Source organism: Pan troglodytes, chromosome 2, assembly GCF_028858775.2.
Source record: "Pan troglodytes isolate AG18354 chromosome 2, NHGRI_mPanTro3-v2.0_pri, whole genome shotgun sequence".
Lineage (NCBI taxonomy): Eukaryota > Metazoa > Chordata > Mammalia > Primates > Hominidae > Pan > Pan troglodytes.
The window spans coordinates 198,576,199-198,588,567 of record NC_086015.1 but is presented as its reverse complement, the minus strand read 5'-3'; the positions used below and the strand labels follow the sequence as shown (position 1 = coordinate 198,588,567).

Sequence of the window (12,369 nt, the reverse complement as noted above, 5' to 3'; positions counted from 1 at the left end):
GAGGCTGGGATGGGAGGATTGCTTCAGGCCAGGAGTTTGAGACCAGACTGGTCAACAAGACTGGTCAGCATAATGAGATCCTGTCTCTACAAAAAATAAAATAAATCTGTTTTCCTCCAAAATATTAAGCCAAACAAAAAACTTTAAAAATCCCACTATTTTCATCTATATTCATACTCCTTGTCTTTTAAGAACTATGCAGAGGAGACTTTTGAGAAGATGAATGAAACTTGTTAATATAAAATCTGGTGAGGTTTTTTTTATGGCTTAAACATTTTTTTCCTCCCTTAACTCTTTTGAAAGCAAAAGCAAGGGCCTGGAGGAAATCTTACTTAGAAGAGAAACAAATCCAGGTTCTATTAGATTGGTGCAAAAGTAATGGCAAAAACCGCAATTACTTTTGCCCCAACCCAATAGCTTTCCTTTGAATGCTTAATCCCAAATAATGGAATGTTAGGTCTTGAAGTGATAGTCAAGCTGTTTCAGAGTGAGAGAGCTGAGGTCTGGTGTGATGAAATGATTTTCTCAGGGGCTCGTATTAGTTGACAGACTGAAATATTGGTTTCCATTTCTAGTTTGTTTTTCCACTACTGCCTTTCCTATTACAGGACTGAATTTCTCATGGATCTAGCTAGGTTTGCCTAGTAGACCAATTTGAGCACATAGGAGCAGTTACAACATTTGTAAGATAATAAATAGAGAAGAAAGACCTTTTAATTTCATCCATTGAAACTTTTGAAAACAATGAAGGCAGAGACATTTTATTTATTTATTTATTTATTTATTTATTTATTTAGAGTTGGAGTTTTACTCTTGTTGCCCAGGCTGGAGTGCAATGGTGTGATCTTGGCTCACCGCAACCTCTGCCTCCTGGGTTCAAGCGATTCTCCTGCCTCAGCCTCCCAAGTAGCGGGGATTACAGGCATGCGCCACCACTCCTGGCGCATTTTTAGTAGAGACAGGGTTTCACCATGTTGATCAGGCTGGCCTCGAACTCCTGACCTCCCGTGATCTACCTGCCTTGGCCTCCCAAAGTGCTGGGATTACAGCCGTGAGCCACCATGCCTGGCCAGTGGAGACATTTATAAAAGGTTATTATTATGTAACAAATATACAGTTGCTTCTTGGCCTTTTGGCTAAGATTAAGTGTAAATATAAATTGAGAACTGTAACCTTCCTTCATACTGATTCTATGTTGGTTCTCCTCTGTTTTTAGGCTCTTAGAGGAGTTGGATAGAACCTTCCTTGGTAACCTTAGAAACCAAGTGGATTTTTAAATATTTCATCATCTTATATGTCATATATATGTAGTCCTCTAGTCTAGATTGAAGTTAGGAAGTTAGGAGAGGACTCCAGTCTATATTTGACGTGTGATCTTTGGAAAGGGGCAGCAGTATTGTGTTTTTGTCTTTCTTCCAGTAAGCCTTTTGCATGCCTAGAAGTGTTTTCTCTTAAAGGAAATTAGATTTGCTGTTTTAATTGCTGATCTTAGGCCTGTTTTAACTATTTTTGCCCTTTTTCAGACTATTTCAAATTCATTTTGGAAGTATGTGATCATCTTATTACTGCTTTCTTTTCGTGTGGCCCCATAACATGAAAACAAAAAGAGATTGTGCATTTTCTTTAACACTATGTAAATAATCATAGCTGACATTCACTGACTACTTAGTGTTTTCACATGTATATTAACATTTGTCATACGTCTCTGTGGGAGAGAGTGTTGTTTATCTGTGTTTTAGAGAAGAAATTGAAACACAACTTGTTCATCATTACACAGCTAATAAGAAGTATAGTAGCGTTTCAAACACAAGAAGTTTTCTTTTTTTTTTTTTTTGAACTTTATTCTACTGCCTCTCAACATAAAGATATTGTAGAGACCCAGCATAAAGGACCCAGAACTTAATCAAACTAATAAGGGGTGGCCATTCACATTATAAAAGTATTTAATGGGGGACTTCTATTAAAAAGCAGGTTTCTAGAGTATGTGCTGTGTTGTTTTCTGGTCAGAAACAGAGGGAGTAATCTCATTGGTATAGGGCCTTTTCGTCACTCTTTTTTAACCACTTAACAAATCCCAGGACTGCCCTTGGGGTCAGTGGGCCATCCTTGATGCAGCTGTTGTCCTTTCCTTGCAAAGAATAGTCCAGCATTGCCCAAGGTACATAAGGCTGTTGAGCTGAAAGAGGAAGTTGACTTAGGGTGATAGGTACTATGATGGACATATACATACAGGCACCTCTCCTGAGTCTCTAAACGGTTATTCAATTTACATGCAACTTTTAGAAATACATGTATTATATAAAACAAAAGAATACAACAGTTTCAAAATCTGCACGTTTTGAATACTTATTTCTATTTGATGATTTTTTTATTAGGTAGTTATGACTTAGAGCCTGAAATCCACCTTTAATGTTTGAGGATATTTATGTGCCTATTAATGATCTTGAATATCCTGCTATTGGCAATTTAGATTGCATCACCATGTGACCTAATTTTAAATTATTAATTTCATTTTAAGGCTATTGCCAAGTTGGAGTGAAGGGTTTTTTTTTTTTTTTTTTTTTTGGTGGTGGTTGTTAGTTTTTAAGGATTTTAAATGCATGGGAAAAATAATTATTTAGCATACTTCTTCTTTTTTTGTTTTTTTTTCTTTTTTGAGACACAGTCTCACTCTGTCTCCCAGGCTGGAGTGCAGTGATGCAATCTTGGCTCACTGCAACCTCTGCCTCCCGGGTTCAAGCAATTCTCCTGCCTCAGCCTGCCAAGTAGTTGGGATTACAGGCATGCGCCACCATGCCTGGCTAATTTTTGTATTTTTAGTAAGACAGGTTTTCACCATGTTGGCCAGGCTGGTATTGAACTCCTGACCTCAAGTGATCTGCCTGCCTCAGCCTCCCAAAGTGCTGGGATTACAGACGTGAGCCACCGTGCCCGGCCCATACTTCTTTTTTCTTTAAAATAATTTTATAAGGAAAATGTAATGCTCATATTACACATTTAATGTATTTAGTTATTTTAATGTATACTCTTTTTACAAACAGTAGCTTAGAAAGTTTATTGCTACAAGAATATGCAGTTATCTGAGTGGAGAGAGTTCTATTTTTGAGCCTCATTCATTTCATAGCCATGTCTTGGTGGTAAACTTGCTATTGGATTTTTTTCTCTTCTAGTTTTCTTATTTGTTTTTTTTTGAGATGGAGTTTTGCTCTTGTGTCCCAGGCTGGAGTGCAATGGCATGATCTCAGCTCACCGCAACCTCCGCCTCCTGGGTTCAAGCGATTCTCCTTCCTCAGCCTCCCTAGTAGCTGGGATTACAGGTGCCCGCCACCACGCCTGGCTAATGTTCATATTTTTATTAGAGAAGGGGTTTCACCATGTTGGCTGGGCTGGTCTTGAACTCCTGACCTTATGTGATCCACCCACTTCAGCCTCCCAAAGTGCTGGGATTACAGGCATGAGCCACCACACCCAGCTTCTCTTCTAGTTTTATGTTTTTAGGTAACTATTTTTCAGTTGATAATAAAAAACTATGATGCACGAATAGATAAGAGAATGAAGGTATTGTTATTAAAAATAAAGTATCTGTTTTTCTGAATTCTGGGCTTATTCAGCTTCTTAGAGTACAGACCGCTAGAGCTAAGTCCACATTTTATTTTCTTTTATGTATTTCATATATGAGAAAAGATTTTCATTCATGTTCTTATATTTGACATTCTTAATGGTCAGTAAACTTTCTGTAAAGGGCCAGATAGTAAATATTTTATGCTTTGTGGGCCATATGGTCTCTCTTGCAGCTACTCAACTATGCCATCATGGCGTGGAAGCTGCCATAGAGAGTACGGAAGTGAATTAACTTGTCTCTGCTTCCGTAAAACTTTAGAGGAACAGAAATTTGAGTTTAATATAATTTTCATGCATCACAAAATATTATTTTTTAAAAATATTTTTCAGCCACTTAATGTAAAAACTATTTTTAGCTTATAGACTTTGTAAAAACAGGTTATGGGTCAAACTTGCCTGTTGGGTAATTGTTTGCTGACCTTTGTGACTGTGCTCATTGTCTTCTCTTTCCTTCCCTTTCTCTTGACATCTATCTCCCTTATTACTTATTCTCTGTTTTGCTCATTTTGCTGCTCAATCATATATTTTATTTCATTATGAATGTGTATATAACTTGATTTTTTTAAATTAAATTTTAAGCTATGGAGGGTAGGGGTCTATAATTTTGGCCTCTTTATTGCCTTGCATTTTTATAAAAGTTATATGCTTCGTAAAAATTGAGGAGGATTGCAGAGAAATAATATCTATCATTTAATATTTTGAAAGATTGTTGGGTAAATTCTTTTATTTCACTTATTAGTTTTTTAAACATATGTCCCAGAATGGTTCTATCTCATTAATGAATAGAAGTCATCTCAGTGGTAAGCTAAAGGAGAGAAAGAATCTGCGAATTGATTTTGTTCTTTGTGTCATGTACTGTGATTGATGATATGAACAGTCCTCATTTAGTCTTTACCACCCCCTACTTTAAAAAAAAAAAAAAAAAAAAAGAGATGGAGTCTTGCCCTGTGGCCCAGGCAGGAGCGCAGTGGTGCAGTCATAGCTCACTGTAACTTGAAACTCCTGGGTTCAAGCAATCCTCCGGGCTCAAGCAATCCTCCTGCCTCAGAATCAGCAGTAGCTGGGATTACAGCCACACACTACGTGCCTAGCTAACATTTTTTATTTTGAATTTTTTGAGAGACTGAGTCTTGCTTTGTTGTCCAAGCTGGTCTCAAACTCCTGGCCTGATGCTACTTTTTGTATTTTTAGTAGAGACTGGCTTTCGCTCTGTTGGCCAGGCTGGTCTAGAACTCCTGGCCTCAAGTGATCTGCCCAGCTCGGCTTCCCGAAGTGCTGGGATTACAGGCGTGAGCCACTGTGCCTTGCTGCTTACCTTTCTTTAAACATGTTGTTTTACAAAAGTGAATTAGTAGAATTGCACAGTGAAATAAGATTGGAGAAGTTACAAAAAGTTTCTCCCAACCCATTTGTTTAGTAGAAACCAACGATTAAATCTCAAACTGGTCATTTCAACTAATTTGCTTGAAAGAAATGGAAGACTGAGTAAAGATAAATAAAGGTTAAAATGTAAATGAAGAGGGTATCTGACAATTAGCGTACTTAGTGAGTTTCTCCCTTGGCTCAACAAACATTTTGTTTGCGTGTCTGTACTGCTATGGGGAACTGAGACTAGTGAGCGAGGTACACAGTGATAGAATGTGTGTGAGGTGCTGGAGGGGCACGGGAGGGTACGCCATTCAGCTTGAGTGGTTGAGGGGTTCCAAGAGGACCATGTCTTGGGGAGATGGTGTTTGGACTTCTTTTTCCCCTTTATTAGCTTTAAACGTTGCTTAGAAATGCATAGTTGTTGAAAATAGTTAAACAATCCAGAATTTAGTAAAAAGTGCAAATCCTTATTTATACTTTCTGCTGTCAAATCCCCATTCTTCAGAGTTGTAGTTCGTAGACTGATAAATGTGCTCCCAAATTGAGCTCATGCTATGCATATAATTTTGTAGCTTGCTTTTCCCCTCCATATAATACTCTATCCTGTGCAGATTTCCATATCAGTAGATACAGATCAACCTCATTTAAAATCTTCTGCCTCACATAATGATATGGATATATGGTAATTTATTTACATTATTTCCTATTGCTGCACATCTAGGTTTCTAACTCGTTACAGTGAATATCCTCATACACATACATTTGTTCTCGTGTGTAAATTAAGTTTTAAATGATGAATAGGTGAAGGGACTGAGGACTGATGTGAATGAAAAATGTTTTCTAGGTTAAGGGGACAATGCATAGTTTGAAAAACGTTGCTGAAGCAAATGAGAAACTTTTAGTCAGGAAGAAGTATTTCTGTTTCTGTGCTACAGAGTGCAGCACCTTCCATTTTCTCCAGTCATATGCTAGAGCATCTCATTTTATCATAGGCATTTCTTTACTGAATAATTCAAAGTTATTTTCTTATTTTAGAGATTTAAAAACTTCTTAAAAATAAATGTTACCCAGTGGAGAAGCAGAATCACAAGTCGATAAGGTGATTATTCAGAGGTCACATAGAGGTGAAGTGGGAGTTCTGGAAATAGAGTTTTTTGTTTTATTTTGAGACAGGGGCACCTAGGCTGGAGTGCACTGAAGCCTCAACCTCCTAGGCCCAAGTGATCCTTCCACCTCAGCCTCCTGAGTAGCTGGGACTACAGGCGTGAGCCACCACGCCTGGCTAATCTTTTTATTTTTTGTAGAGACAGGGTCTTCCTGTGTTTCCTAGGCTGCTCTCGAACTCCTGGGTCCAAGCAGTCCTTCCCCTCAGCCTCCCAAAGTGCTGGGATTGTTACAGGTGTGAGCCACCATGCTTGTTCTGGAAATAGTTTTCATCCTAGCTCTGTCTCTTGAGAATATCTTACTCAGTGTAAATCCCCCATTACTATCCAACTGAAAAATTTAGTTAAATCTTAAAATACCTACTTGAGAATTGCTAGTTTATCAAGTAGATATATGAAAATGGCATAAATGACTTAAAGTAGATGAATTACATTTTGTTATACATACTCTTGAGTGTAAAATGTTTTCATCCCCAAAACTTAGTTGCTGCTATTTTGTTTCAGACAAATTTCCAGTTTTGAAATGTTGCCTTGTAGTGTGATATGAAGTGCTAACTGGTATTATAATTGTATTCTCTTTTGTCAATAAGACAATATTTGGCTTATTTAGTTTCTGCATTTTACATAATCTAACCTTTGCTAATTTTTCTGTGTTAAAATTATATTGCTAGGAGAAGAAGAGAGATGAAAATTAGTCTTAGGTACTGATTAAAAAATACTTTGGAAACAAAACAAGGGTGGTATTGTTCTGAGCTATTTCTGAAAGTAAAAGCTCTTCTTGGTTGCCCAACAACGCCTTGCAGTTTGGTTGCATGTGTTTTGTTATCAAGAAATCCGATTCTTTGTACGCCTCAACTTTTAAAATTTCTCACTCATTTAAAAAGTACATGCTAAATAGCTGTATTTAGTGTTATTAATTGGAATGATACTAATGCTTTGAGTATAAATTAGCGTAATGTGTTCTGTCATTGTCCTAAACAGTAATTGTATTACCTGTTGTATTGCATGATTATGAAGTATTGATACTAAATTCCAAGGTAATTATTACTTCATGTGAAGTGTAATTTTTAAGCATTCATATCTATCTTTTCATTTAGAGTTACTTTTCAAGAGTAAAGTGTACATTTAAACAAACGAAATAACTTATTTTATATTTAATTTTTCTAGGGCAGCTTTGGAAGAAGTAGAAGGTGATGTGGCAGAATTGGAACTAAAACTTGATAAGGTAAATTTTACAAGTTAGCTTTTTAAAACACTGATTCTCGTTTGCTGTAAATAATGATTAGTACCTACAATAGTAGGTCTCTTTTTTATTTTTTGGAGACAGAGTCTCACTCTGTTGCCCAGGCTGAAGTGCAGTGGCATGATCTCAGCTCACTGCAACCTCTGTCTCCTGGGTTCAAACAATCCTCCTGCCTCAGCCTCCCAAGTAGCTGGGATTACAGGCGTGCACCACCATGCCCAGCTAATTTTTTGTGTTTTTAGTAGAGACAGGGTTTCCCTTGTTGGCCAGGCTGGTCTCAAACTCCTGACCTCAGGTGATCCACCTGCCTTGGCCTCCCAAAGTGCTGGGATTACAGGAGTGAGCCATCGCACCTGGCCTGGTAGCTTTTTATCTCTATGAGGGTAAATGCTATTATTATCCCAGTTTTACACATGAGGAAAGTAAGACTAGAGACACTAAGTAGCTTGTGTAAAGTCTAATCTAAGTGCCAGAGCAGAAATTCGAATCCATGTCTGACTTCAAAGCTCACTAAACATCCTTTATGTTGTTAGAAGCTTTTTCTGGGGCCAGGTATGGTGGCTCACACCTGTAATCCCAGCACTCTGGGAGGCCGAGACGGGCGGATCACCTGAGGTCAGGACTTTGAGACCAGTCTGACCACCATGGAGAAACCTCATCTCTACTAAAAAAATACAAAATTAGCCACGTGTGGTGGTGCATGCCTGTAATCCTAGCTACTCGGGAGGCTGAGGCAGGAGAATCGCTTGAGCTGGGGAAGTGGAGGTTGCTGTGAGCTGAGATCGTGCCATTGCACTCCAGCCTGGGCAACAAGAGTGAAACTCCATCTCAAAAAAAAAAAAAAAAAAAAAGAGAAGCTTTTTCTGTATTTTCTACCAAAAAGATTGCATCTTTCTTTTTTGTTGCTTAATGGATTTCATATATAACCTGACCATTGTATAAATTTGGGTCTGGCCACATTCAAATGTAAATACAATTTAAAATATTAATTCCATTTTTAAGCTAATACCAGAAATGCTTATAGATACTTAGTAATCTGTATGGTCATATTTTATGGAAGGGTAAATGTACATTGATTCCCTCCATCTATATTATTGATGATTTTTTTGGTGTCTGTCCAAGAAACACTGTTTGCTATATAGTAGGTAGAAGCAATAGAATGAGTAAGACAGCTTCCGATCCATTTGTTTAGATACTTCTGAAACCACTGCTCATTTACATGTTTCTCTTTAAATTTCTGGAGATAAATCAGATGTATATATTTGAAATACCTTTTCTGAAAATAATTTTCTAGTTTAATAATTATAATTATAAATGGCATTGCTGTGTAACGTAGTGCTCCTGAGACCTTAACTTTGCTTAGGAACCCCTGGGGGATCTTCCCTGGGGATCCCATCTTGTGAAAAAACAGATTCTGATTCAGTAGCTGGAGACACCTGAGATTTTGTGTTTGTAACCGGATTCCAGGTGACACCCGTGCTGTTGGCCCATGGACCACACTTTTGAGTAGCAAGGATATAAAATATATTAAGCTGAAGGTTTTCAAATGTTTTGAAACCATGAAACACATCTTTAATATAAATAGTCTAGAAACTATATTTAGTTCTATATGTAAACAAATTACATCAAAATTTTAGAAGATGTTTAAAGATAAGTTATTTTTGTATAGTACTGTATAATGTTTAAAGCCCTGTAATATATAGTAGTATCCTTTTAATTTTTACAATAATCCTGTAGGGTTAGATAGGACAAGTGTTATTACTCCCGTTTTACAGCTGAGGATACCAAAGCCCAGGGAAGTGATGGGGACTTCCTTCAAATCACAAAGTAGAAGAGGCACAACCAGGATTAGAACCCCTTTTCTTTTTTTTTTGAGACAGAGTCTTGCTCTGTCACCCAGGCTGGAGTGCAGTGGCGCGATCTCGGCTCACTTGCAACCTCCGCCTCCCAGGTTCAAGCACTTCTCCTGCCTCAGCCTCCTAAGTAGCTGGGACCTCAGGCTCACGCCACTATGCCTGGCTAAGTTTTTGTATTTTAGTAGAGACGTGATTTCACCGTGTTGGCCAGACTGGTCTCGAACTCCTGTGCTCAGGCAATCCGCCTGCCTCGGCCTCCCAAAGTGCCGGGATTACAGGCATGAGCCACTGCACCCGGCCCCTCTGTCTTTATGATCAGTTCAGCGCTCTTCTTGCGCATCACTGCACTTCAGGATCCGCGTTGGGGGAGCACCTGCCACTGGGAAAGGTTCTGAGGAACGCTAGCTGGCTTCCAGCAAGTCTTTGTAAAAATTAATATTTTAATTTTGGATAAGGATATTATTTGAAAATGCCTTCCTTTGTTTTCGACTTAAAAATTACATGTCTGGCTTTTTATTACTATTTTATTTTATTTTATTTTTTACCCTGAGGCATTACATTTATTTTCAAGTACTCTTTAAAACAAAATTTTAAATTCTCAAGGTAGACAACAGAAAATATAGTTTTGATTTTATGGAAGATTTATGAGAGAGTATGTAGAGGGGCAAGGCCTTTTAGAATCACAGAGTGGTATAAGAAGGATATCTTATTACTTATATATACATAAATGATACATATATTATTACATATGTATTATATACATGGAATAAGAGTAAGGTAATAAGGTAGAACCACGTGTAAATCATATGAAACACTGTGGTGGGACACCTCAGACTTTAAAATACCTAAACAGATAGAATCCACTGACAGTGTTCTTGCTGATTATTTTGCTGTTATGAGTGGATTCTTTTTTCCTTTGTATTATTCACTTGGGGTAGGGCACACACACTGCTAGAATCTTCAGACCAAAAGATTCAAATCTGAAACAAGTTATTGAAGTATCGACATTGAGTGCTAAGAACTATAAGCCCGTTCTAGAGTCTGTCTTACCCAAAGGGCTACCAAGGGCACATGGAAACCTGACAGCTTAAAAAAATCACTATTTTCCCTTGCACTAAAGTTCCATAGTTACTTTTATATTTCGTACCTCTTCCAAATTCTTTTTTTTTTTTTTTTTAATTTTTAATTTTTTTTTAAGAAGTGGATTCTTGCTCTGTCACCCAGGCTGGAGTGCAGTGGTGTGATCTTGGCTCATTGCAGCTTCCACCTTCCAGGCTGAAGCGATTCTCCTGCCTCAGCCTCCTGAGTAGCTGGGATTACAGGGACACGATACCACACCTGGCTAGTTTTTTCGTATTTATAGTAGAGACAGGGTTTCACCATATTGGCCAGGCTGGTCTCGAACTCCTAACCTCAGGTGATCTGCCCGCCTTGGCCTCCCAAAGTGCTGGGATTACAGGCGTGAGCCCCCATGCCCAGCTCAAGTTGTTAATCTATTAACTATTATTTTTATTTTAGAAACTATGGGGAGTTAGCATAGAGAAGAGAGGCTGAGAGGAGGAAGTGGTTGTTATTGAAGGTAGTGTCAGTGAAGGACTAATGTGGGTGGTGGAGGGGTTGCTCCAAGTCTAGGTTAATGATTTCATAGCTTTGTGCAGGGCAAGTTCCACCTATAGTATCATTGTAAATCATGCCAGGGACAGGTTAAACTAGCTTGTTGACTTTGCCTATAATGTATGCCGCCAGTAGTTCATTCTTTGTGGTGAATAAGGCTTTATGAGTGGCATTGCTCTACGGAGTTCAATTATTGATCCATTCTTGCCAGGTGTTCTGTCATTGGCAGCATCATAGTGCATCATAGTTGCCATCTAGGCTTAATTTCTGCATGTGTTGCATTGTCTGACTGGCATGCTTGTTCCCCATTGAGCAGATACTCTTTAAATCTCAGCCAAGTACTACCAAATGTTGGCTCTTTTTCTTCTGTTGCATTGTTTCTTGCATGTACTCTGATTTAAGCTGTTATAATATTGTAATTTTGGGTGGGGAGCATAGCCTAGTAGTTAAGAACACAAACGTTGGCTCTTTTTCTTCTGTTGCATAGTTTCTTGCATGCACTCTGATTTAAGCTGTTATAATATTATAGTTTTGGGTGGTAGCATAACCTGGTAGTTAAGAACACAAAGCCTGGAGCTGCTGCTGGGTTTGAGTCTGGCTCTATCATTTACTAGCAATATGGCCTTGGACAAGCTCTTCAACCTTTCTGTGCCTCAGTTTCTTCTCTCCAAAATGGGGAAAATAAGAGTGTCTATTCCATAGGATTATTATGAAACTAAAATGAGATAATACATGTAAAGTACTTAGCACAGTTCTTGGCACGTGGTAAATTCTAAATAAACAATGATGCTGTCTCTTCAACAGACTGTTAGCTCCTTGAAGAGAGACTGTCCTTAAAAAGGGGAAAAATGGGCTGGGAGTGGTGGCTAACGCCTGTAATCCCAGCACTTTGGGAGGCCGAGGCAGGTGAATCACTTGAGGTCGGGAGTTCGAGACCAGCTTGGCTAACATGGTGAAATCCTGTCTCTACTAAAAATACAAAAATTAGCTGGGTATGGTGCCCCTGGCGTGGTTGCGTGCGTGCGCTACTGCACTCCAGCCTGGGTGACAGAGCAAGACCCTGTTTCCAAAGAAAAAGAAAAAACCCTCATTTGTTTTGTGTACTTGGTGTATACAAAGTCTTATGTTTTACTTATATTATTTCTTCTTATTATAGCAATATTGCAAAGTTGATATCCCTAATTTGCGCATGAAAAAAACAAGAATTGGAGAGTATGTTACTCAAGGATAGTCAGCAGATAAGTTGTTTGTATTCCTATCATCTGGCAGAGTGTCTATGACATAGTAATTGCTTAGTAAAAAGTTGTTGAATGAATTAGGGATATTAGTTTGATAATTTAGATGGACTTGACATTTAATCTTGTTGTAGGTAAAAATCTTCCCTCTTTGTAGGTTTATATTATTCAGTTAGAATCTCATTTCTCAGGGTCATCTAACAAGTATTTTGACAGCTGGCAAAATCTCAGTCTTCTCTCTTTCTGCCTCCCTCCCTCTTCATTGCCAA

General features: G+C 38.3%; 1 protein-coding gene across 50 annotated transcripts in view; it reads left to right on the top strand.

The window, feature by feature from the left end:
* ACAP2 (ArfGAP with coiled-coil, ankyrin repeat and PH domains 2) overlaps positions 1-12,369 on the top strand; it is a 168,792-nt gene that overhangs the window by 45,665 nt on the left and 110,758 nt on the right. For all 50 annotated transcript variants that reach the window (XR_010155408.1, XR_010155406.1, XR_010155407.1 and 47 more), the window contains one exon: positions 7,320-7,377. Coding sequence is in view for 19 of the 50 variants with exons in the window: in XM_516962.9 (XP_516962.3) it covers positions 7,320-7,377 (58 nt within the window). In the remaining 31 variants the exon portion in view is untranslated. The remainder of the gene's footprint in view (positions 1-7,319; positions 7,378-12,369) is intronic.